The sequence below is a fragment of the Phycodurus eques genome, chromosome 19, assembly GCF_024500275.1.
Source record: "Phycodurus eques isolate BA_2022a chromosome 19, UOR_Pequ_1.1, whole genome shotgun sequence".
NCBI lineage: Eukaryota > Metazoa > Chordata > Actinopteri > Syngnathiformes > Syngnathidae > Phycodurus > Phycodurus eques.
Genome location: NC_084543.1, coordinates 3,549,504 through 3,571,359, shown reverse-complemented (window position 1 = coordinate 3,571,359; position 21,856 = coordinate 3,549,504). Strand labels below are relative to the sequence as shown.

Sequence of the window (21,856 nt, the reverse complement as noted above, 5' to 3'; positions counted from 1 at the left end):
CAGAAAACTACATTTAAAAAAAAAAAAAATAACAAACATAAAAACAACAAATGAGCACACTGCATACTTACTTATGTCTTTTTAATGACTCTGCCAGGTAATTGTAGCAAGATGCTGCGTTTACTGACTGCGTTTTCGATTAAAAACACTCAGGTGAAGCGGTGGGAAAATAGTTTTCACCCCACATTGAATTGTACAAATGCCCCAAAACACCAGAGGCTGCCAAAATACTCACACTTTGTACTTGGTCTGTATAATTTGCGAAAAACGACTATGGTAAATGTAAATATATATATATATATATATATATATATATATATATATATATATATTTACATTTACTTAGAATTATAAACAATACTCCTTTGCTAACTCAGCAAAAAAAATTAAAAATATTTTAAAAAAAAAAAAAAACCTGCGTATCAAAAAAAATAATTATTTTTTTTGTCTATTAAAAATGAGAGCTAGCTAGCGTTGGCGCAGGATTTTCTGCTGACAAAATTCTATTCGCGGTCGGGTTCCTCGAAAATTCGCGAATAATTGATGCTCTCTCGTAATTCCGCTTCAGAAAAACAAAACAAAAAAACCTGCGTATCAACGTGAGATCCCACAAATAACGGAGATAAGTTGCCCCCCTAAAAAATATTTTCAAATGCCTAACCGTGAATATGCGAGGGTCAACTGTATTGTTGTTGGCACGATTTTTTTCCCCTTCGTCCCATTAGAGGTCACCACAGCAACTCACGCTAACAAAAAAAAAAAATCTAAATAATCTTATGATAACTGATAACATACCCGGTACATATTACCACAGATTAGACAGACGCTGTCTGTTTTACTTTGTGTCGCCATCCATGCAGGTGCGAGTCTATTTTGACAAAGTAAGGAGTAGAAATTACAGATATCTTATTAAATGTCGGGAGTAAAAGAAAGTAAGTCGTCCGAAAAATAAATACACAAGGCCCAAAATCTAAAAATATCTACTTAAATACAGTAATGAAGTATTTTTGCTTCATTACTTCCCACCACTAAAAACAGTTTAAAATATTTCATGAAGGACGTACAAATTAACCAAAATGTACTTTTATCATATTCAACAATTTATATTGGGTCGTCACTCCTTCCATTAATCAATTCTAAGATTTATTGCGATGACTCTGCTGCTCCAACTTGGTCTTCGTGTGAAACATTTTCTGACTCATTGTTGTTTTTTTCATCATCTGCTTCATCATCATGATTATCATCCTCTGATGTGTCAGTGTCTTCGCTCGAATCCTCCTCATCAGGTTCCCTGAATAGAAATAACAATGAAATTAAAAAGAACGCAAAATTGTTACTGTATCCCATAAACCAGGGCAGTGATACCTAACCACCAATGTTGGGGAAATTATCCAATTTCCCTTCATTTGTCTAAAAAATATTCTTTATTCATTACAAATAATGTACTTTATTCATCTATCTATGCCAGCAATGTATAGTGAAGGGCAGAATAATTAAATGATCTTCCGCTACACGGTAGAAGGTAAAATTAACCTGCATATCTTATCATTATCCACTGTATTCATACTTTTGGTGACATTTTTTTTGTTGTCACCGATTCAGATACTGCCGTGAGATTTTTCTAATGCAACATATGTGCCTTGGTTTAGTAAAGGTTAGGAAACACTGGACGAGAGGATCATGTTCATTCATAAGAGGATGCAATCATTTTAAAATGGGATGACAGTACTTGACTCTAATGACAGCATTTGTCAAGGCAAATATAATTAAAATACGTCCTCAAATGAAATACAAGATGCTCACCAGTGACGTCTGTTGAGATTCATGCATTCTACTCCCGAGTTGACGTCGAAGGGATCTGTGAACAAGAGCTTTCATGAAAAATAAGGTTCACAACAATAACAAAAGTATAGATGTGATCATTCTTTTTTAATAACTGTTCAGCTCAAATGCTTGTGTGAAGAGTTGAAATAATAATCAATGTCATGTTTGTTGTGTTTCTTTGATGAATTGCATGAAAATGACTCATTCCTCATCACTCTCCTTTGTTTGTCAGGCATCAGAAATGTTTTTGTTGCATTTACCACGGGGGTCTTTTGAATTGTGACCGTTTAAAAATGTTAAAATGTTACCAGAAACCTGCGATTGGCTGGCAACCAGTTCAGGGCGTACCCCAACCTCCTGCCAGTTGATAGCTGGGATAGGCTCCAGCACTCCCGCGAGCGACCCTTGTGAGGAGAAGCGGCTCAGAAAACGGATGGATGGATGGTTACCGGAAACAAAGATTGTTATCTGTAATTCTTCTGGTATGGACGCCTTGGCCACGAGAAGGCAGGATAATCCAGACAAGGCGTTTCACAACTGCCTGAGTAAACTGCAGTAATAGTCTTTTTTTGGGCAGCAGCAGATAAGGAATATATGCCTGTGAGTATTATATTGACTGTCTATTTATGCCTACATGGGTTGCTTCACCATTTTGTCAAATATCTGCAGCCTAAAGGGTTACAAGCGCAGCAATATCGATGCTAGTTTTGTTAGCCCATCTGTGGTGTTTTGCATTGAGGGTTCGCGTCAAACTAGCTAACTTTCCTACGGCAAAGTTTTGTGGTGGTTTTCAATATTCAGTGTTCAGTTTTTTTTTTTTTTTTTTTATGTCTAGTTAGACGTTAAACAACCGGAGTGGGAATAAAAAGCTTGAACCTCTTTTTTTGAGGAATTGTTCACTGTCTGCTAAACTGCTGCTTGTTGAGATCACTGCCACCATCTAGCGCTTGCATCTCAATTTTAAATTAAAGCAAACAATCTGCTGAAAGCTGCTCGTATCTCAAAAAACAAAACAGCAAGTCGAGTCACTTAGAACTTGAAAATTCAACCTGCATACATCTTTACTTCAAAAGCAGATAAATGACAAAAAATAAGCCAATTTTTGCACAAATGAAGCCCACATTGCAAATAGTATCTCCCACATTTTTACCAATTTCTTCGTCCTCTGGTTTAGCGGTGAGAAAGTCTCTCTCTACAGTGAGCAGCTCCTCCTCCGACCGGCAGGCAGCATAGCGCTTCAGCAGCTCTTTATTCAGATCCAGGAACACAGTCCCCCACTTGAATTTCTTCAACAATAGCACAGCCAGCTCCTCAAAACCTGGTAATATTAAATACAGGATGTCTATTTTGAGTAACTCTGAAAATGCAACAACACGGCTTGTGCGCAGGCCTTACCCACAATACAAAAAGTTGCAGCAAAAGCCTCAACACAAGATAATTTGCAAGGCTTCCCGTAGTTGACCGGATTTGCCGCTACGAGGTACGGCAGCAGCCGCGGATGACTTCCGACCATTTTATCGAACGGCGTCTCCTCCAGTTTGGCCCAGGAGCAATCGATCACTGCCACTCCATTCCGGGTCACAATCTCCCTGTGAATTAAAAAGACACATTAGATTCGGTTTACATTTCAAAGCAAAGACGTTGCACATAAAACAGACCTTGTATTGTGTAGTCATAATTACAGTAAATATAGATTACTCGCAAAACGTTTGGCATATTGGGCTCTCAGGTGAAATTTCAGGATGAACCTAAAATGTACCATCACCTTTACAGGTGACCCAACATGTTTAAATGTGCTCACACATTAATACATTTAATAATCACCATCTCTGGTGAGCGTGAGGCATTTTATTTAAACATTTTATGTTTTGTCATGTGATTAGATACATAATTGTTTCTCAACTGCTTCAGACGGTATATGTGGTACAGTTGCGTGCTGTTTTATAGCGTTTTTGTATAGTATTGATGGGTTCTATAACTGCGTCATGACAGTGGGGATATAATTAAGACAAGTCCCATGTCGTGTCACTGCAGTTCCATTGTTGTTTGATGTCAATTCTAAAGCAGATAAAGTACAAGTGTCGTTGTACGACAATGGGGGGGAAGAAAAAAGAATGCCATACCTGTCTGCTGGTGTGACATACTTTGTGCCCATGGGACTCAAAATGAGTCCGTTAAACCTCTGATTGAGGCGCAGGTTGCGTACAAAGCCCTTGCGGACCAGCTTTCGGCCTGTGCAACGTTTGGGGTCACAATGGCGCAGCTCCCACATGGCTAGTGGACAAGGGAGCTTCACTTGGGGGCTCCCGGCTCCCTCCTCCTCCTCTCTGTGAAGACTTGCTGCCACAGAAAACACAATATACTGTAAGATTATTTTAATCCTCATGATCCAAACCTTTGGTCGAGGGTTTCCATTACACTCAATCAACCTAATCTGGCACAAAGTGACAGACATGGTTAGTTCAGCTTCTAAACTTACATTTGCAACAACAACTAAAAGGTAGAATCAAGTTTGGGCGAAAAAAATGTAATGCGCATTAAGTATGGATAGAACTGTTTGTAATGCAGCTTTACCTTCGAATGCAGAGTGCATTTCTTCTGTAAAAGCCGCTAATGTTTTCCCCTTCACTTTGTGTCGTTTGTCTTTTCCCTTGTTGTCAGGACGCACAACCTTGCCCTGTTTCTTCCGTCCCATTTTGCACAGCAAAAGTATATCCTGCCCTCGTATAATATATACTCTAAACAATTACTATTATGGCGAAAAGGCTAAGTCTGTAAAAACAACAGCTTGCTGATAGGTCGCAACCGCTAGCATTAGCATTTATGAAAAAACATTAGCAACACGTGAACATTAAACCCAGATTAAACGCTTTTGCAATTTGCAGCGTTTGTCACGGTAAAAAAACTGATCCCTTAGGCTTTTTAAAAACTATCCAAACAACAATTTAGTTGTTTCTTTCACTCCTGTGATTAAAAAAAAAAAAAAAAAAAAGCGACGTGCTTCCGCTAAAGTGCACAGCGCATGCGCAACAGAGCTATTTCTATCACGTGACTCTTACCCGGAAGACCATTTGGATTTTATCAGACGTAAACACATTTTAACCACTACAATCAAACATGTACTGTTTGTTTAGTGTGATATGTCACTTATTACTCGTCTTCACCGTTTGTATGTCCCTTCTCGGTAAGTGCTTGCGTGTTTCATTTGCGTCCCGCTTTGATATCTACCGAGATGAGCCCCATTCAGCCGTTGTGATTATTAACGTCTGTCTTGTGACTGACTTTTCCACAGTAACCCACGGGATCGCCGGTAAAATGAAGATAGTCGAGGCGCCAAATACATTTGGGTTCGTCAAGTTTCAAGAATTATAAAGATGCAAATGTTTTCCCACTGCTCTCGCATCATTCAGACACTTTCCCATCCTCGATCTAGAAAAATTCCCACCAAACATATGCGCACTGTAATGATGATCTCGTCTCAATTTACTCACAAATTTAGTGTGAAATCTGGGACTTGTTTAGTTTAAAAAAAAAAAAAAAGGCTGGCGAGACAAGCGTTGCCACAAAAAAGATGAACATCCATCAGTCCATTTTCTGTGCCTCTTATCCTCATTAGGGTCACAGGTGAGCTAATTTTTAATGTTTCTATCTTAAGGGTGAACAACAATTTTCTGGCTCAGGGAAGCAGACTGCAGGCTAAAGTGCTTCCATCACCAGTGTCCGGTAACTTGAATGTAATTTTGTAAAACAATAATAATTGATTCCATCTTGGAAAAAAAGTCACATTTTTGTTGCTGTTGAACATCTTCTCTCCACAAGGACCTGTACACCTTTCTCATCTGGCTGGAAGGTGTTTCAGTCTTACAGAGTCAGTGTAAGTATTATTCAGAAAACAAACACTTTCTTATACTAATGCCACACACAGTTTTGCCAACACCTCCAATCTTGTCACATTGATTGGATTCTAGGTTGGCTGACTCCGATTCACTTTTGGATAAGTTACTAGTCTCGGGGTTCATAACGTTTTTTCACTCTGCACTGTGAATGTTTACATGGTATGTCCAAAAAACGTGAAAACATACACTGCGGTGCCTTGAGATACGAGATTAATTCATTCATCTTTCCCCATTGAAATTAATAGAAATGCCATTAAGTTGTTGTAGGTCCTAAAAAAAAACATACAACACATTTTTGTAATGTGTTTTTTTAAATAAGAAAAAAATAACACTCTCTAATATTGTACTATATACAAATATATAAGTAATGACAGAATTCAATAGAATGTGAAGAACTAAGTTTCTGCCAAATTTTTGCTTCAATTTAATGGACATTGTGCTGCTCCTTCTGTTGTGCACACCTTGGTCACTTGGGGGCAATATAATACAGACAAAGAAGCATTTCACTCCCACCACCTGGTGCTTGTATCTCGATTTTTTTGCTCGCAACTCAGAGCAAGGAAATTGGCCGACCGACGGCTCGTATCTCCAAAAATACATAAGTTGGGTCACTCATATAGTAAGGCACCATTGCACTGTAATTGTTTGTGTGGTATTAGTTTAAGCAGACTGTCTATTGTCGCGACCACATATACTTTTTCAGGTATAGGTACGAGTTCTGTCCATTTCACAACGTCACCCAACACGAACAGTCATTCCGATGGAACGCTTACAGCGGGATCCTGGGGTAAGATGCCTCCAGCTACCAGTGTGGATGTTCGGAAGCAATGTTCGGGAAAAAAAAACGCCATGCGTGTTCCTTCCAGGATCTGGCATGAGTGGGAAATAGCAAACAACACGTTTACAGGCATGTGGATGAGAGACGGCGACACTTGCGGCACCAGAAACAGAGAAGCGAAGGTGAGTGCAGTTTATTGCGCGCCAAACTCATAAAGCAGTAATATACACAAGTCACAAAAAAAAAGTGAGGGATACTAGGCTTGAGGGTGAAATTTCAGAATGAACCTAAAGTGCTCGAGATCCTTTAGAGGTGAACTTAATGGGACTTTGTGTAAACCTTTGAATGGACATGTACAGCTGTTCAAAGTTTAAGAACTCCAAATGACATAAGGCCCAATTAAGTTTACCTGTAAAGGTCATAGTGAATTTACGGTTGATCTTGAAATTTCACCCAAAAGCCCAATATCCCGAACAAGTTTGCTTTTTTTTCTGCAGGTGATTTTCACCTGCAGCGCCCAAAGCAAGCTTGCTCAAGTCTCCGAGCCGAGCACTTGTGTGTACTCACTAACATTTGAGACGCCGCTTGTTTGCCACCCGCATTCTCTTTTAGGTAAGACGACAAGTTTGTCATAAGACGGGGCGCCTTTATCGAATTATTCAAGTGTATTTGTCAGGATGAAATCAACACTTGTTTTCAATAATGTCATTGTGATATGATTTTACTTACCAAAAAAAAGTGTGTGTGTGGGGCAGGGGTGCTATTAATCAGATTTTTGTCAAACTAATCAAAGGCCATATTGGTCAGCCCTAGTTTGTCAGTGGACGCTAATTGGCTTTTCCTGACATTTATTATTATTATTATTTGCTTTCCTGCAGAACCCTAAAGGTTTTGTGCTAACACTGATCGCGAATTGGAACTGTGCATAATTCATGCCACTTTGCCTAAGGCTCCAGTGCCCCCCCCCCTCAAAAGCGTTTCAAATCAGATTTTTGTGAAGGCAATTGAAGGCCATATCGCCCAGCCGTAGCTCGTCGTTGTGGTCACTATACTTATTAGTAGTAATAAGTCGACTTTGCATGCTGTTTTCCAGTGTACCCGACCCTGAATGAGAAGCTGCAAAAGGACTGGGATGAAGCGGAGCAGGCTCGCTATGAAGGTCTTATCACTGAGCAGGTATGTTAACCTTAATAATAATAATAAAAAATTTTAAAAAAAAACATCGCAGAGGAAAGCTACTAAAGTAAAATGTTCCTTTCTATATACAAAGCCGAATGCTGCCTATGTTCTTGCAGGGATATGACAATCTCCTAAGGGATGTATTTGAGGATGCCGGCTTCCTGAAGAGTCAAAACGTGAACGCGAAGCTGCCCCAAGTTGCAGCTGAAACAGAAACGCACAACTCGTTACAGAAATGTAATGAGGTATGTACTGTAGATTTATTCCACGATAGAAAATGCTACGTTGCTATTGCTCAGCAGTTACGAGAACATCTGTCTTTATCTTTCCCAGGACTTTCAAAAACAACAAGAAGAGATCCAGAGACTGCGAGCTCTGCTCACTCATCACAATATTCCTTTTGATACAAAATCAGGTAAACGTGTAAACGTCTGTGCGTAGGCTACAAATGTACATTTGCGTTTCATACGTTTTGCTCCGCGTCACAGATGAGACACAAGGTGGCAGGACGACGACCGCGGCACGGCATTTACGCGGAGACGTCGGCCTTTTTGACCTCACCGATCCGCACTGAAAAGACGCAGCAAAAGAAACGGAATTTTTCTGGATCTCATTCCATCTTGGACAGCAGGCATGGAAGTAAAACGAGGGGGAACTTGGTTTAAATTGGAGAAAGCAGTTTCTGAGGAGCTAACAATGAACTGGATTGTGAGACTGGAAAAAACAAAATTTAAATAAGTACATTTTTAAAATGTGTCCATTAAATTGGAAATTTTGTTATGAGAATGTGACACTGTTGTGAATGAACAATTTGAAGTTGAAATGTTTTGAATTGGTTGAGAAATGTGGGAGGAGAAATTAGGTAAATTGGTTTCATTTCAATAAAAATATTATTTTTTTTAAAAATTGAAATAAGGGAAAAGTATGTAGAAAAATACTTTCCAAGATGTCCTGAATTTTGTTAACACTTTTAAAGTTGGAATGATTTGGATTGGAATGTGGATTGATAAATTTATAAAATGTATTTTTAATTTCAATGGAAATGTGGGGAAAAATGCTTCCAACAAAACTGGAATTTTGTGAATGTGAAGTCTGGTTGAGAAATGTGGAAGGATTAGTTAAATTTGTAATATTTCATTTTCATTTCAATAGGATTTATTTTAAAAATGCTTCCCGAGAGCTCCTGAATTTTGTGAATATTTAGAAGTTGCAGTAGATTGAATTGGCTGAGAAATGTGTGAGACATAGCGTGTTGAAAAACTGCTGGGAATAATGACAAATATTTAAAAATCTAATAAGCTCTTATTTATTAATGAACACTGCATATTGAGTTTTGGAAAGACAATTCAGAAAAACGTCGTCTACGCTTTACATATGACTATCACAAGAACATTTCTGGTGTCAGTGTTAGTTCCCCCCAAAAAGCGGAAAACTTTCTCTTAAAAAGTAGTCTTAATAGTTTACAAAATGTAGTAAAATACCGTCACTGTTTTGAAAAGTCTTAGCAGTCACCCTTATGTACATCTAGACATCTTGGTCTCCTTATTAAGGTTGAAAAGGGTGTAAAGTAGGTCAATTCCGTTACGCTGTGATCAAGTGTGAGCATAAAGTGTTGTGATTCCCGTTTGAAAATGTGTGCAAGAAAGTTTGAAAAGAGTGCATGGAGGAACTTTGTCGAACAAAAGAGGAGGAAATTCCTCGTCTTTGCCCGTTAATTCCCATGCAAAGTTTCCAACTCCCTTAATTTTGCAACCCTTCTTCCCTTTTTAGATGACTCTTAATAACAAGTATTAAGTATCGACAAGGTGACCAATGACATCATCAGTCAGATTTCCAGGCCTCAAATAAGACAGTATAAATGTAACCATACAGTATGCTCAATTTAACACATACAATGTGAAATCGGAATCCTAATTGTCATTAACTTTGTTACGAGATCAGTGTGGTCTGAGTGTTGTCATTAGGAAAGCATCTGGATGACTTCTCTGGCTCTGCGTGCCCTCTTCTGGACGTCTCCATCCTCAGGCGCTCGCCCCGATTCTTGGACCAGGACGAGGGCCTTCTGTACTGTGGTGTCTCTCGACCCCCCTCGGAGCCCCTCCAGGTACTGCAGCAGCGCCGAGAACTTCTCATCTTGAATCTGATTGAACGAGAAGGAGGGGAGGAGGAAGAATTTAAAAACGAAATTGAAATTTGCTTTTTCCCTTTACGGTTACCGTTGATTATCCATCAAAAAAGTGCAATCTGACATACATGCGTACAGACAGTGGATATCAAAAGTCTACACACCCCAAATGTAACATTTTTGTGCTATAAAATGAGACCAATATAAATCATTTCAAACCTTTCTCCACCATTAATACGACCTATAATCTGTAAAGCTATATATTTTTTAATATTCTCTGTGTGTCACATAGAATTTTTTTTATTTTTAAGATTTTTTTTTTTTTCCCCCAACAAAGATAATTAGAATTATAACTTGGACAATGTTAATGTTGTTAAAATAAAAACATTTACTTTAAAAATAAAGACATTTCTATGTGACACAAAACTTTGAAACAGTTGTAGCGGTGTATATAATTTTTTTTTAGATTAGCATATTTTTAATCAGAAGAGTAAATCTTAAACACATTTTCCCCCTGGATTTTCAGGACATACAGCGTTTAATACACGTTTCTCTTTTTTTTTTGTGCAAAAAGTGTCAAAAACGTCCCAATCAAATGAGAATATTAGGGTGTAAAGCTTTTTCCGTAAACAGATGATGACACGTGTGATGCATTTACTGTACCTGTTCAGAATCAAACATGTTCTGCAGTAACCACGTCTGCCGTGTCTTCTGAAACTTCCAGCCGGCACGATTGTGAGCCCAGCTGCGAAGACAACAAAGGATTTGGAGCGGGGTGCTTCTCATACTGGGGTGCCAACAAAATCATTTACTATAAATTATGTAGTATCCGTTATTAAAAAAATAATTTAAAAAAGGCATACCTACATTTGGGTATTGGTGCTCTAATAAAGCAAACATAATAAACCGATTAGTCCCTACTTTAGTTTTGGTCCTAATAAAAGCTCAGATATGATTGATAAGCACACAAGAGTTTCCAGTACATTGGGCTCGAAGCAGCACCTTTTTTGTGTTTTTCTGTGTCGAAAAGAAGACTTATCGTCGAACTCAAACCAGTCTCTTACCAGTTGAGGTAATCCAGGGCCTGCTGGGACGCGGTGGGCCCAGACTCTTCGTTTTTTGGAGAGCTAATCCCCTCTGCTTTCAGCCTCCTCTTCTCCTCTTTTTTCCAGATCTTTTTCATCTTTCTCTCCAGGACCCGCCTCTCCTCCGGGCTCAAGTCCTCCTCTCCCTCGGGAGCGTCGGCTGGATCTGAAATCTATCGCGCCAAAGCAAAACAAAACGTTCAAGACAGTTCTAACCAATAGAGATCATGTTTTGAAGTATTTACACTGCCGTCCAAATGTTTGGGGTTACCCACACAATTCCATGAAAAGACTACTACACAGCTCTGTAAAAAAAAAAAAAAAAAAGAGAGAAACGGATCTTTCCAGAGCGTCATACAGTGGACATAAAAAGTCTACACACCCCTCTGCTCAAATGCCAGGTTTTAGTCTTATAAAGAATGAGACCAAGATAAATCATTTTAAAACTCTTTTCCACCATTAATGTGACCTTTTCAAATGTTTTGAGTTTATCTTTTCAAGAGGGGAAGCTAAAAATAAAACAACAGAAATGTGGTTGAAAAAGTGTGCACATCCTCAAAACTGGTATCTGTTTAGAATCAACTTTCATGACACCATAAAAAAAAAAAAAATCTCCCCAACGCATGTGGGGAAATGTGTTAGCAAAGCAAATGTATTTATATAGCGCATTTCATACACAAGGTAACTCAATGTGCTTTACATGATTAAAATGTTAAACGTTAGGTTACATAAATGGTGGAAAAAGGTTTTAAATGAGCGATCTTGGTCTATTTTTCAATATCACTGTAGAAGAAGGTGGTTTTACTTTTGCATCCAAATTATCTCATGTTTGTCAACTTCCGCTCTTGAAATGATAAAACTCTATTGAGTTGAACAAATTATATGTCAGATTAATGGTGGGAAATGATTTATCTTGGTCTCATACTTCCTGCTATTATAGACCCTAAACTTCTAAACGTTAGCGCATGTAAAAAAAAAAAAAAAAAAAGATCAGTAAACAATCGCATCTGTCTTTGAATAAGAAATCGTATATTTTCCTGCCGTTATTCTGCATGCAGCCAGTTTCCCGAGTTGAAATTCTTCCGAGTGCAATTTGTAAAACCAAGTAGAAGCAAAGCTTTAAAAACAAACCAAAAAAAAAAAAAAAACACTTCCTGTTGCTTTGCAGGTTGACAGGGCGTTTCCTGTATTTGCAACACCGTAGACATTTTTAGTGTGCGGTCTATACTTTATGCAATGCGCAACATCATTGTGCTGGATTACAAATTTTATTCTATTTTTTTGTCAGTTGAATCCAATTTTTCAAATTTCATGAATAAAAACAAAGAGCAACTAATACTGGTGTGTGTGTGTGTGTGTGGGGGGGGGGGATAATAATAACAAAAAGAAACCACTACAGCCCGCTTCAAAAACAAAATTCGATCCTCAGGGGAGGTGAAACAAGGGAGCAAGTATGTTTTCGGATTTAACGGTCCTCAGTCTGCAAGGTGAAGCGGAGAAGGTGAGAAAAGAGAGAGGGGAAGAAAAAAAAGAAAAAGAGGGGTGGAAAATTTTCTGATCACATGGCCACAAAGTCACTCAGAAAGTATGCTGGCGGGATGCCGCTCGCAGAAGTGTAACCATCTTTCCTCGTGAGCGCTTGCGTCCCCGCGACGAGCATCTTCGTCTCTTTTGTCAGCCCGCTTGGCTCGGACTCAAGCGGCAGCCGTCGAGTCGGGAGATAAAAAAAAAAACGGGAGACGAGTGAGTGACGACAACTACACAAACGTACAAAAAAAATAAAAATGGTAAGTGGAAACATGTGTTGCAGCTGAGCAGACAGTTAAGTTCCTCTTGACCGAAAGAGGTGGCAAACGTAGTCACATGCTTTGGTTGAGTAGAAGTGCAGATGCTTGTTTGCAAAAAAAGTTGAGGTGCTGATTCAACTCCTGTATGCCTTTAAAAGTTTAAAAAAGAAAAAAAGAATTTTTACTGTGAATTGGATAGAATATCCTTTGCTTGTGGGTTTCTAGGCTGGCACAAGACAACAAAAAACAAACAAACCCTTGGGATTTATTTAATTTGAATATGTACATTGGTTGCAAATGATTAAAATGTGGTAAACTGACGTCATTTTCGAGGAGGAGAACGGAAACTTAAAAAGAAAATATGGCAGTTTACCATGTTGAAGTGAAGTAGATTAAATGTTTTTTCAGTGCAGTGTGCAGTTAGCTTGCTAGCTATGCCGACAACCCCGAAAAGCATCTTCCCTGGTCGTAACAATTTACCAAACAAATCGGTCCCGTTACTTGAGCTCGCAAGCGCCGCTGCGTACGATTAATTTTATAAAGACAAACTTGTAGGAATAAAACCTGACTCGTTTTTGCTGAACACGTACTACTAGGCCACTGCATCTAATTGTTGTGTTGTATTATTTTGTCGAGTCATGATGGTGTTACACGGGGAGCCGTACTTGACGTACTTTTCTTTTCCAGTCCGGCGAGCACGCCACGCAAACGCTGCCAAACAGCTCGGCCGCGGCGGTCAACGCCTCCACGCCGTCGCAGACGGCCGCGCTGGAGCTGATCGCGGCCGCCGACCTGATCTCCGCGGCCAACCGCGCGTACGCCGTCCTGGCTGCCACGGGCCTTCGTGGCCGGCTGCTTCCTGCTCTACGGCTTCGTTGACACCTGGAGAGCGCGGCGCCGCGTGACCTGGCTGGACCGGTTGCTCTGGGCCTTCTGCGGCCTCCAGCTGCTGCTGCTGCTGCTCTTCTCCCTCTACAACGTGGTGCACCGTCCTGACAGCTTGAGGACGGCGGCGTTGGGCTGCGCCGCGCTCTCCTTCGCCATCAATACGGCGTCTCTCTGCGGCCTGTTGGTTTTAGCGCTGATGGCTTACGGTCTCGCCCTCGACCCGCCGTCCAACGGATTTCTGAGGAGGCCTGGCATCTGTGCGGCTCTGGTGGTCCTGACGTCCGTTTGCATCTCTCTGCTTCTAGCTGTCGTCCGAGGACCGAGCGACGGTCTTCGCCAGGAGACGGACTGTTTTATGGATCCGGTCCACGCTGGAGTTCCGTACGCCGTCGCAAAGCTGTGCTTGGCTTTTCTGATCCCTTACATTCTCCAACTGGCACTTCTGACATGCGGCTGCGTGCAACAGAGACAATCAAACGGGAGGTTTCTCTCGGGTTCCGAGCAGACTCCGGTGTTCCTGGCGGTGAGCGCGACGCTGCTGTTCTGCCACCTCTTCTACGCGGCGGCTCTGGTGAGGGCAGCGCGGTCGCAGGCGCGGGGCGAGCTGAGCCACCGGCAGCGGGCGTTCGTGAGCGTGGCCGAGCTGATCTTCTTCGCGGGGAGCTGCGCCTGCCTGGCGCTGGTGCCGTTCGCTCATCGGCCCAGTCGAGAGAGGCTGGTCGGACTGTTCAGGCGGGCGGCCGATCGCTGCCCGCGTCCGGCGCACGCTCAGCCCAACAGGAACATCATCACGCCGCACATCGAGATCGCAGACACCCTGCAGGACATCGAGTCGTAGAGCTCCAAATCGCTCTCGTCCATGAAGATTTCTTCTCAAGCACAAAATGTATGCAGAGGAGCGCTTCCATGACTCAAATCTTATACAATGGCGCCTTAAGATACGAGTGACCTGACTCGCGATATGAGCAGTCGCTCAGCAGAATTTTCGTATTGACTTCCAAGCAAACATTTGAGATACAAGCGCTGGAAGGGAGCAGTGAACTAAACTCACTTCACAACAAGCAACATTATGGCCGACCTCAAAAATGAGGCTTCAATCTTTTCATTGCCCCACCAAGTCGAAGTTTTTTTTATTACAATTGTTTTTAAAACAACCACAGAGTTTCACTTTAGATGAGTCCATTTAGCTTAATGCTAACAAATAATGCAAAACGTCATCCACGGGCTAACAAATAGCATCGGTATTACGTTGTTATAACCCTTTAAGCAATGGATATTTGAACACAAACAGTGGAACAACGTAGACAGATATAATTTTCACAGGCATATATTCATCATCTGCAAAGAACGATTAATATTACTGCAGCTTACTGAGGAGGTTTGACCAACCCCATGTTGATCTGCATGTCTGTATTATACTGCCCCCAGGTGGCCAAGGCGCGCACATCAGAAGGAGTGGCACAATGTCGATTGAATTTAAACCCCCCCCCCCAAAAAAAATTTGCAAACACTTTCCATTTTTTTCTATTTAATCATGTCATTACTGTATCTTTAACTTTTCATCAAGTACAATATTATAGAGCACCATTTTACTTATTAAAAACATCCCAAATTTAGTTTTTTGTGTTTTGGGGGGGGGGGGGGGGGGGGGGCGCTGGAACAATTAACGGCATTTTCATTAATTTCAAACGGGGAAAAAAATTGAGATGCGAATGTTTTGAGCTACAAGCGTGGTCACGGAACAATTTAAACTTGTATCTCAAGGCACAGCTGTGTAGCAAAACTCAGGAAACTCCAAGGTACTCTCTTTGGAAAAATAAAAAAAAGCCTTATTGTTATGAATTGGTCATTTTTAAGCTTACAAATAATGACGTGTTTTGGCATTAAAGCAATTGTCAGGGAGTCGACTGTTTTCAAACTGGAAAAGACTTCCTTCTCACCACATTGCTGAAGTCCTGAGAGTTTAGACCAGGGCTGTCTGAACTTGTTTTTCCTTGTTTGTAAGCATTGGTGTCACACTTTGCATGTTGACCGGACAGTGGCACAAAAACAAACAACACATTGTCACACCGCCACACAAATGTATTTTAAATGAGTCATACCTCAATTTGCATTGTCGTCTCTGTTTGCCCTTTTTTTTGTTTCTTTTTGCGCTCCTTGACTTTAGTGTTTTGGTCTTCCTCTACCGTAAGGGTGATGTCTGGAATTTGAACTGGAGCCTCCTGGGCAAGAGGGGGAAAAAATGCCTGTAAGTGCTGTCAAAAAAATAATGATTGTAAGTAGGACGGGGTGATAGGGAGTTAAAATAACATTTCAGATTTTTTCAGAAAAATCAGATTTGTAATTATAATCAATGACCAGAAAAGCAAATGACAATGACATAATTCAAATCGAGTTTTGCTTCTTGTTTTTTTGCCCTTCTGGGATTTGCTTAATTTCTCTTGACCCCAAACAATGCAATTGTCTTTTCCAACAATAAAACTTTATTGTTCCACTCACTTCTACTTCCAACCTCTTCCTTTTGCTTTTTTTGGTTTGCTCCACACAAACCTCATCGTCCCTTGGAGGAAACTTCTCCCTCTTTGGGGGCTTCTGTTTTGATTTGTCTTTAGCCATGAGAAGACCCAAGTCCTACAAGAAACACAAACAAAGGTACTTTTAAATGGCAAGAGATAAACAAAATATATAATGTGTTCTATCTCTCAAGATTTTACACGGAGTGACAACAATCTAAAGGAGTAACGCAAACGTGCTAGAAAGTTCACAGGACAGTACAATGAAGTAGGACTAAAACCTGCAACTAATCCTCCTCAACTCACTCCAACAGTTCTTTAGCACCAAGATGACACTAGCAAAGTAATGTTGTGTTTCAGCGAATAACGGAGGATGTTACAGTTCTTACAGAAAACATATGGCACAGTGCTGACAAAAAACAACAACCCAAACGACAATACATTATGATTTAAATAAAAGTATTTCTATGTTCATTTATTCCGATAAAAGAGGTATTTTACTTACAGGAGTCTGTAGTACCGCTTAGACAAACACGCTGCCTAGCATGCAGCACAACCCGGATGTGACGTTCTATGCAAAAGAAAAAACGCGATTGGATGAAAATATGGTTTTGTGATTGGTCAACATTGTGAGGCGTTCATTTACTGCGTATCTCGGAGGTTCGAGTTTGCCTTTCTCATATATTTTAAACAAATAAACATTGTTTTATGTCCTAGCTGATGAATGACACATTTATAAGAACGAAGAACTGCAAAAATTAAAAAAAAAAAATTCCCTCCAAAAGTTGGAGTGAACACAGTTTAAAAGCATTATGTTAACATTTTACCAGTTTAAAAAAATAAAATAAAAGGCAAAAATATCTAATCTCGAAACACATTGTGTTTCACCAAAGCTAAAAAAAAATACTTGAAAAAACAAGTACTCCATAATGCGAAACTGTTACGGTGTGAGGTATGGGTAGGAACAATTGCTAAATGACTGCATTGCAAGGCATCGGAATTAATTCTCGGTCGTACCACCCTGTATTACATGACCTGTGTTGTAAAGCAACGCAAACTGTCCGCTTTCATCGACCTGCGTGTCCTAAAATGACCATTTGCACCGAATGTATGCTACAATGGAACACGTTTGCACTGGTTTGACAAGCAAAACCTTCAGTCGTGCGGCGTCGAAGTTATTTCGTCACGTCTGTGTGAGCAGGAGGTGAGTGCTGGAGAATATGTGAGGAAATCCTGAAAACAACTGGATGATGTCATGTATTTTACGACAACTTCATACTGGAGGCTAATATTACACGTAAAAGATAATATTTTTTTTCAGGCTGTCAGAAGCTGCTATTTGTCCTCTGGCATCATACATTAGGAAAGGTCAAAGGTAAGACTTAGGAGACCAACCCTATTGTGACGCCTACCAGAGACATAAATACTATCATAATAAAGACTCCACACTTAAAATTTAGAGCACAAGAAGATTTTTGGATTAAAGATATAAAATCACTTGACCAAATTTAGAGTCAAACGTAGCCTGTAACAGAAGACATTTCAGTTATAAAATAAAACTTTTTTTTTTTTTTTTGCTTTTGTGAAATATTGAAGACTTTTTGTCTACTTGGGGGGTCGGCTTGATCATGGCAATGAGTAGGAAAAATACGAATTTTGGAGATGTGAGGATTCCGCCGAAATCATAAAATCACGTTTTTCCTCAGCAGCGCGCGGCCTCTTTCCGTGAGCCACCGTCTGCTGGCCAAGCCCGAAAAGCCTGGAGAAGACGCCCAGGAGGAGGTCAACAATGAGCCCGTTCGTTTCTCCATCAGCAAGGCCAGCCACAGGACTTGGAAGGTGGACCGTTCGCTGGGGAGCCAGCATGAACGCCCCTGGTGGAAAGTGGTGCCCCTCAGTGTGATCGCTGTGGGCTTCCTGGTCTGGTGCGCCTTGAGAGAAGAGACGGACATTGACGCACAGCTGGAAAAGGAACTTTACCAGCATTTACCCGGATTGCTCTCCAATGAAGAAAATGAGAAAAAATAAATATGTCTGGAATGTAACAGTAAATAGTTTTTTTATATTTATCAGTGACGTGACAAGTGGCAGCCATTTTTGTGGAATTTTTATTTGAGCGCTTCTAACACCTCTAAAATCACAAATAATTGATTATTAAAGTGCTTATTCGATTGCCCACACTGCTCTTCTGGTAAAATGTTCCATTTGTGTTATTTAAGTCGAGTTTTTAGGGGGAGTGACGTATGAAACATCACAGTAATTTCGGCCCGTACGAACTTATTGGATATTTTTTTAAACCTTGGTTTTAAAAAGGTGGAGAGATATTGAAATCAAGTTTAAAAGTTTTACTCTAATTTAAAGATGTCTTTGACCAGATTTTAGATAAGCAATGTCAGTCACACACAAGGCATTTTTTTTTGACAAAAAAAAAAAAAAACAAAAAACATTCTGGAACTCAAGCCAATTTGGAAAAATCTTGATTTGTACTCAGGTTGAAGTGGCTGTTCCAAACATACTATTTTGACACTAAATTGTGGACATCTTGTTGGTTTTGCAGTCAGGATGGGCATTTTGACTATATTGCCAATGATGGAAAATGACAGATTGCTTCAGAAAAAAATAAAAATTGGGACTCCATCTTTCAAAATTCTCTTTAGTTTCAAGATCAGTGCTGCCTAGAGGCAGTTTTTGTTTTGCAAGAATGTAGCCACAATAATGGTCTGCACTGCATTCTTGAATTTGCCCATCCCTAATCTGCACCATTGTATGCAAATCCTACAGCTCATTGCCTTGACTGGTATGTAATTGTGATGTCACTGCTGCATGGTTATTTTCGCTTTGCCACATTTAAATTATATAGACTTATGTTGATTAAAACTGTTCAAGATTAACCATATCATCCATTCTCCAAAGGACATACTCATGCACCAGTTTGATGATTAAAAAAAGAAAAAAAGAACGTTTCCTCACAGTATAAGCATTAGCTGTGATGTCTGATCTTTCTGGATGAAGCAAATGTTACCTAAGCAGTTGTCTTTTCATGTCCCTGGATCACAAACTCAAAACCAGTTGAGGTAGTGGAAAGTTTATTTACAGGAGGAGATCCCATGGCATGCACACAGGATTACAAAACGTCAGAAGATAAATCGCCCTGAGAAAGGCAGAGAGAAATGAGTTTGTCATATGAACATGAAGCACTACTAGTGAATGACAGAGTGAAAGTAAAAAGATAAAAATGTGACACTGGGAGCTACACATTCTGATAATGGTTCACAATTTACAAAACCAGGTTTTACTAACCCAACCCACTCCCCAAAACCCATCCTAATAAAAAAAAAAAAAAAAAAAAAAAAAAAGTTAAGCACGCTCCCCCCTGATTCGCCTGGCCAGTTGGATGTCCTTGGGCATGATTGTCACCCTCTTGGCGTGGATGGCACACAGGTTGGTGTCCTCAAACAGACCCACCAAGTAAGCCTCGCTGGCCTCCTGAAAGTTGACAACAGAGACACAATTGAACAGTTTTTTTTTGATTAATTGGACTAAATTAAAAAAAGGTGCATGCATACCTGCAGGGCTCCAATAGCCGCGCTCTGGAATCGCAGGTCCGTCTTGAAATCCTGAGCAATCTCCCTGACCAGACGCTGGAAAGGAAGCTTCCTGATGAGCAGCTCGGTGGACTTCTGGTACCGACGGATCTCACGCAGGGCAACAGTGCCAGGCCTAGGAAAGAAGAGGACGTGCCAAAAAAAAAAACTGAAACTATTCTTAAACAAATGGGCTAAAAAAAAAAAAAAAAAAAGAGAGAGAGAGATCTGCCTATTTGCAAAATCCCCCATTTGCAATTTGTGTTTTTTTTGTATTTGGCAGGGGTGCAAGAAAGTGATGTTTTGGATAGGCGAGGGTGCGCGCGCGCACACACACTAGAACATAGCAATTCAATGTCACTATGTATATGCTTTCCTCTTGCACTAATTTTATACATACTGTTATAGCTTAATTGGACTACAGTGGACCCCGCATATTCACAATACAGCATCCTATCGCATTTCACGGAAAACTTCATTCCCATCTGCTCAGCCAGTTCCCCGCTTACTTGAAGTCTTTGACCCCCCCATCCCTTAAGATTTTTTTATTATTTTTTTACAGCTATTATGATCAATTCTTCATTGATCTTTGGCCGTTCCTGGTCCCCATTTCCCACTGCATAGTTATCACAGACTAACAGGAAAGACTGTCACTTTTTTTCTTCTTGCTTTCATTTGTTTTTAATTTCCTTTAATTCCTCTCAAAGGCTGCTCTTGCATTTGTTTTTAAAACACTGATGGTTCCTCCTATACTAGTCTACGAATGTTGCCGTGAGAGTAAAATTCTGATGACTAAATTATCTTTGTACATTTGTTTAAAAAAAAAAACTCAGGTTAGTACCTGTATCTGTGGGGCTTCTTGACTCCACCGGTAGATGGCGCACTCTTCCTGGCGGCCTTTGTGGCCAGCTGCTTCCTGGGCGCCTTCCCTCCCGTGGATTTACGAGCGGTCTGCTTGGTACGAGCCATTATTCACTTTGACTAGCAAAGAAAGAAAAAAACCGACAAAAATACAACCATGAAGTTGAATTACAATGATTTCGGATTGAGAATTCTTGGCGCCAATCAAGCCACTGTGGTCACGCAACGAAAACGTGCGTCGACTAAACAAGTCACTAACCTATTTAGATCATTCAAAGTGAATGTGGGGTTAGGTGTAAAGGTTGCACGTCAAGCTCATAAAATGCAACGCCACCATTATGATACGAGCCATAGTCACGTTTCTCTCTTTCAAGTGAGCAAAATGGCGCCATGTACCAACCTGTGATTATTATTTTAAAACAAATTTTAAAATTTATTCTTCGGTCTCTTAAGTCATTTCAACTATAAAACAAAGCTTCTAGCCTTCAAATCAAGGATAATTAGTATAGGTTAGTTTTCAAGTGTGTTTTTTTTTTAATTAGTTAGCTTTAGCCTCCTTGCTAGTTGCTATGGCGCGCACCGTATTGTTGACAACACACACACCTCATTAGTTTCGATCACCAACTTACGAAATAGGCAATTAAATCAGGTCTTAAATTACAATGGCACTAAAAAAAAAATTACATAATTAGAAACAAAAAAAATGGTCTGAACGTTACCTTACGTTTATCTTCTAAGAAGCTGACCGAGACTTGGTCTGCCAACGTCCGTCCACCGTGCTTGTATGCTGTGCTGCTCTGTGCGGGACGCAGCGCTACAACAACGATATTTATAGAGTCATAATCCCCGCCTGTGACCCTCGATGATTGGCTCAAACGCATCGGTAGTCGAAATATGATTGGATGAAAAAAATGTCGAGCCCACCCTTCGACTATGGCCAAACGTTATCTTTCTTTTCACGTTTATTTATTGTCCACATAAAACGATACTACTTTTTGTGCAAAGTTATGTGTTTATAAGATACATGTCCTAAAATAGAATTTAAAAAATCGCATTTTATTATTAAATCCTATTGACAAAACCAATTATTTGTTTAAATACGTTATGTGTTTTAATGTTAAGAAGATTGTTCGTGGAGTGCCTGTATCCCGCCATTAGATGTACACCCTACATTGGTTTTTGTATGGTTAGCCAACCACTAGCATAAGAACACTACATCAAGAAAATTGACAATAAGCAATTCATCGCGTACTGTACTTTTTTTGTTGGTTACTGTACATGCCGTTTCCCTCACTTTTGTGTTTGTTTGTATCGATATTGTTTTTAACGGGTAGTT

General features: G+C 40.1%; 5 protein-coding genes across 9 annotated transcripts; 2 read left to right on the top strand and 3 right to left on the bottom strand.

Moving 5' to 3' along the window:
• Positions 1 to 420: 420 nt before the first annotated feature.
• Positions 421 to 4,790, bottom strand: tsr3 (TSR3 ribosome maturation factor). Its single transcript, XM_061706276.1, has 6 exons — positions 4,399 to 4,790; positions 3,948 to 4,164; positions 3,220 to 3,413; positions 2,975 to 3,142; positions 1,804 to 1,858; positions 421 to 1,291 (listed from the first exon to the last, which is right to left on the bottom strand). Exons 1-6 carry the CDS (start codon positions 4,517 to 4,519, stop codon positions 1,144 to 1,146), a joined length of 903 nt encoding a protein of 300 aa, XP_061562260.1. The 5' UTR covers positions 4,520 to 4,790; the 3' UTR covers positions 421 to 1,143.
• An 88-nt stretch (positions 4,791 to 4,878) lies between these two features.
• On the top strand, positions 4,879 to 10,129 carry gnptg (N-acetylglucosamine-1-phosphate transferase subunit gamma). The gene is made up of 11 exons (XM_061706202.1): positions 4,879 to 5,008; positions 5,117 to 5,171; positions 5,480 to 5,547; positions 5,644 to 5,698; positions 6,424 to 6,507; positions 6,587 to 6,680; positions 6,996 to 7,110; positions 7,592 to 7,674; positions 7,794 to 7,922; positions 8,011 to 8,092; positions 8,166 to 10,129. Exons 1-11 carry the CDS (start codon positions 4,942 to 4,944, stop codon positions 8,249 to 8,251), a joined length of 918 nt encoding a protein of 305 aa, XP_061562186.1. The 5' UTR covers positions 4,879 to 4,941; the 3' UTR covers positions 8,252 to 10,129.
• Positions 8,960 to 19,187, bottom strand: LOC133417945 (uncharacterized protein C7orf50 homolog). Of its 4 annotated transcripts, XM_061706200.1 has the most exons (7): positions 19,098 to 19,187; positions 17,810 to 18,006; positions 16,062 to 16,193; positions 15,665 to 15,817; positions 10,867 to 11,060; positions 10,466 to 10,547; positions 8,960 to 9,817 (listed from the first exon to the last, which is right to left on the bottom strand). In XM_061706200.1, exons 2-7 carry the CDS (start codon positions 17,939 to 17,941, stop codon positions 9,638 to 9,640), a joined length of 873 nt encoding a protein of 290 aa, XP_061562184.1. In that variant the 5' UTR covers positions 17,942 to 18,006; positions 19,098 to 19,187; the 3' UTR covers positions 8,960 to 9,637. The 4 variants fall into 4 exon arrangements, with proteins under 4 accessions (XP_061562184.1, XP_061562181.1, XP_061562182.1 ...); XM_061706197.1 differs by lacking the exon at positions 19,098 to 19,187 and having other exon boundaries at positions 17,810 to 18,076; XM_061706198.1 differs by lacking the exon at positions 19,098 to 19,187 and having other exon boundaries at positions 15,665 to 15,784; positions 17,810 to 18,076.
• On the top strand, positions 10,440 to 16,060 carry LOC133417947 (uncharacterized). Its single transcript, XM_061706203.1, has 2 exons — positions 10,440 to 12,674; positions 13,362 to 16,060. The coding sequence occupies exon 2, from the start codon at positions 13,759 to 13,761 to the stop codon at positions 14,398 to 14,400; it is 642 nt and encodes a 213-aa protein (XP_061562187.1). The 5' UTR covers positions 10,440 to 12,674; positions 13,362 to 13,758; the 3' UTR covers positions 14,401 to 16,060.
• Positions 19,145 to 21,342, bottom strand: h3f3d (H3 histone, family 3D). 2 transcript variants are annotated; one of them, XM_061706204.1, is made up of 4 exons: positions 21,240 to 21,342; positions 20,501 to 20,640; positions 19,642 to 19,795; positions 19,145 to 19,561 (listed from the first exon to the last, which is right to left on the bottom strand). In XM_061706204.1, the coding sequence occupies exons 2-4, from the start codon at positions 20,626 to 20,628 to the stop codon at positions 19,433 to 19,435; spliced, it is 411 nt and encodes a 136-aa protein (XP_061562188.1). In that variant the 5' UTR covers positions 20,629 to 20,640; positions 21,240 to 21,342; the 3' UTR covers positions 19,145 to 19,432. The 2 variants fall into 2 exon arrangements, with proteins under 2 accessions (XP_061562188.1, XP_061562189.1); XM_061706205.1 differs by having other exon boundaries at positions 21,245 to 21,335.
• Between the last annotated feature and the right edge of the window lie 514 nt (positions 21,343 to 21,856).

Bases quoted from the DNA above. Each gene is read 5' to 3' on its own strand.
- LOC133417947 (XM_061706203.1), top strand. From the start codon at position 13,759: ATGGCTTACGGTCTCGCCCTCGACCCGCCGTCCAACGGATTTCTGAGG.
- tsr3 (XM_061706276.1), bottom strand. From the start codon at position 4,519: ATGGGACGGAAGAAACAGGGCAAGGTTGTGCGTCCTGACAACAAGGGA. The intron at 4,165-4,398 runs GTAAAGCTGCAT...TTTCTGTGGCAG, and splicing joins AATGCACTCTGCATTCGAAG to CAAGTCTTCACAGAGAGGAG. The intron at 3,143-3,219 runs GTAAGGCCTGCG...TAATATTACCAG, and splicing joins TGCAACTTTTTGTATTGTGG to GTTTTGAGGAGCTGGCTGTG.
- LOC133417945 (XM_061706197.1), bottom strand. From the start codon at position 18,061: ATGCTGGTAAAGTTCCTTTTCCAGCTGTGCGTCAATGTCCGTCTCTTC. The intron at 16,194-17,809 runs GTGGCTCACGGA...TGTTTCTTGTAG, and splicing joins TCGGGCTTGGCCAGCAGACG to GACTTGGGTCTTCTCATGGC. The intron at 9,818-10,465 runs GTACAGTAAATG...TCGTTCAATCAG, and splicing joins ACATGTTTGATTCTGAACAG to ATTCAAGATGAGAAGTTCTC.
- h3f3d (XM_061706204.1), bottom strand. From the start codon at position 20,628: ATGGCTCGTACCAAGCAGACCGCTCGTAAATCCACGGGAGGGAAGGCG. The intron at 19,796-20,500 runs GTACTAACCTGA...CTTCTTTCCTAG, and splicing joins AAGAAGCCCCACAGATACAG to GCCTGGCACTGTTGCCCTGC. The intron at 19,562-19,641 runs GTATGCATGCAC...GTCAACTTTCAG, and splicing joins CGGCTATTGGAGCCCTGCAG to GAGGCCAGCGAGGCTTACTT.
- gnptg (XM_061706202.1), top strand. From the start codon at position 4,942: ATGTACTGTTTGTTTAGTGTGATATGTCACTTATTACTCGTCTTCACC. The intron at 5,172-5,479 runs GTTCGTCAAGTT...TTCTATCTTAAG, and splicing joins GAGGCGCCAAATACATTTGG to GGTGAACAACAATTTTCTGG. The intron at 6,508-6,586 runs GTAAGATGCCTC...TGTTCCTTCCAG, and splicing joins GCTTACAGCGGGATCCTGGG to GATCTGGCATGAGTGGGAAA.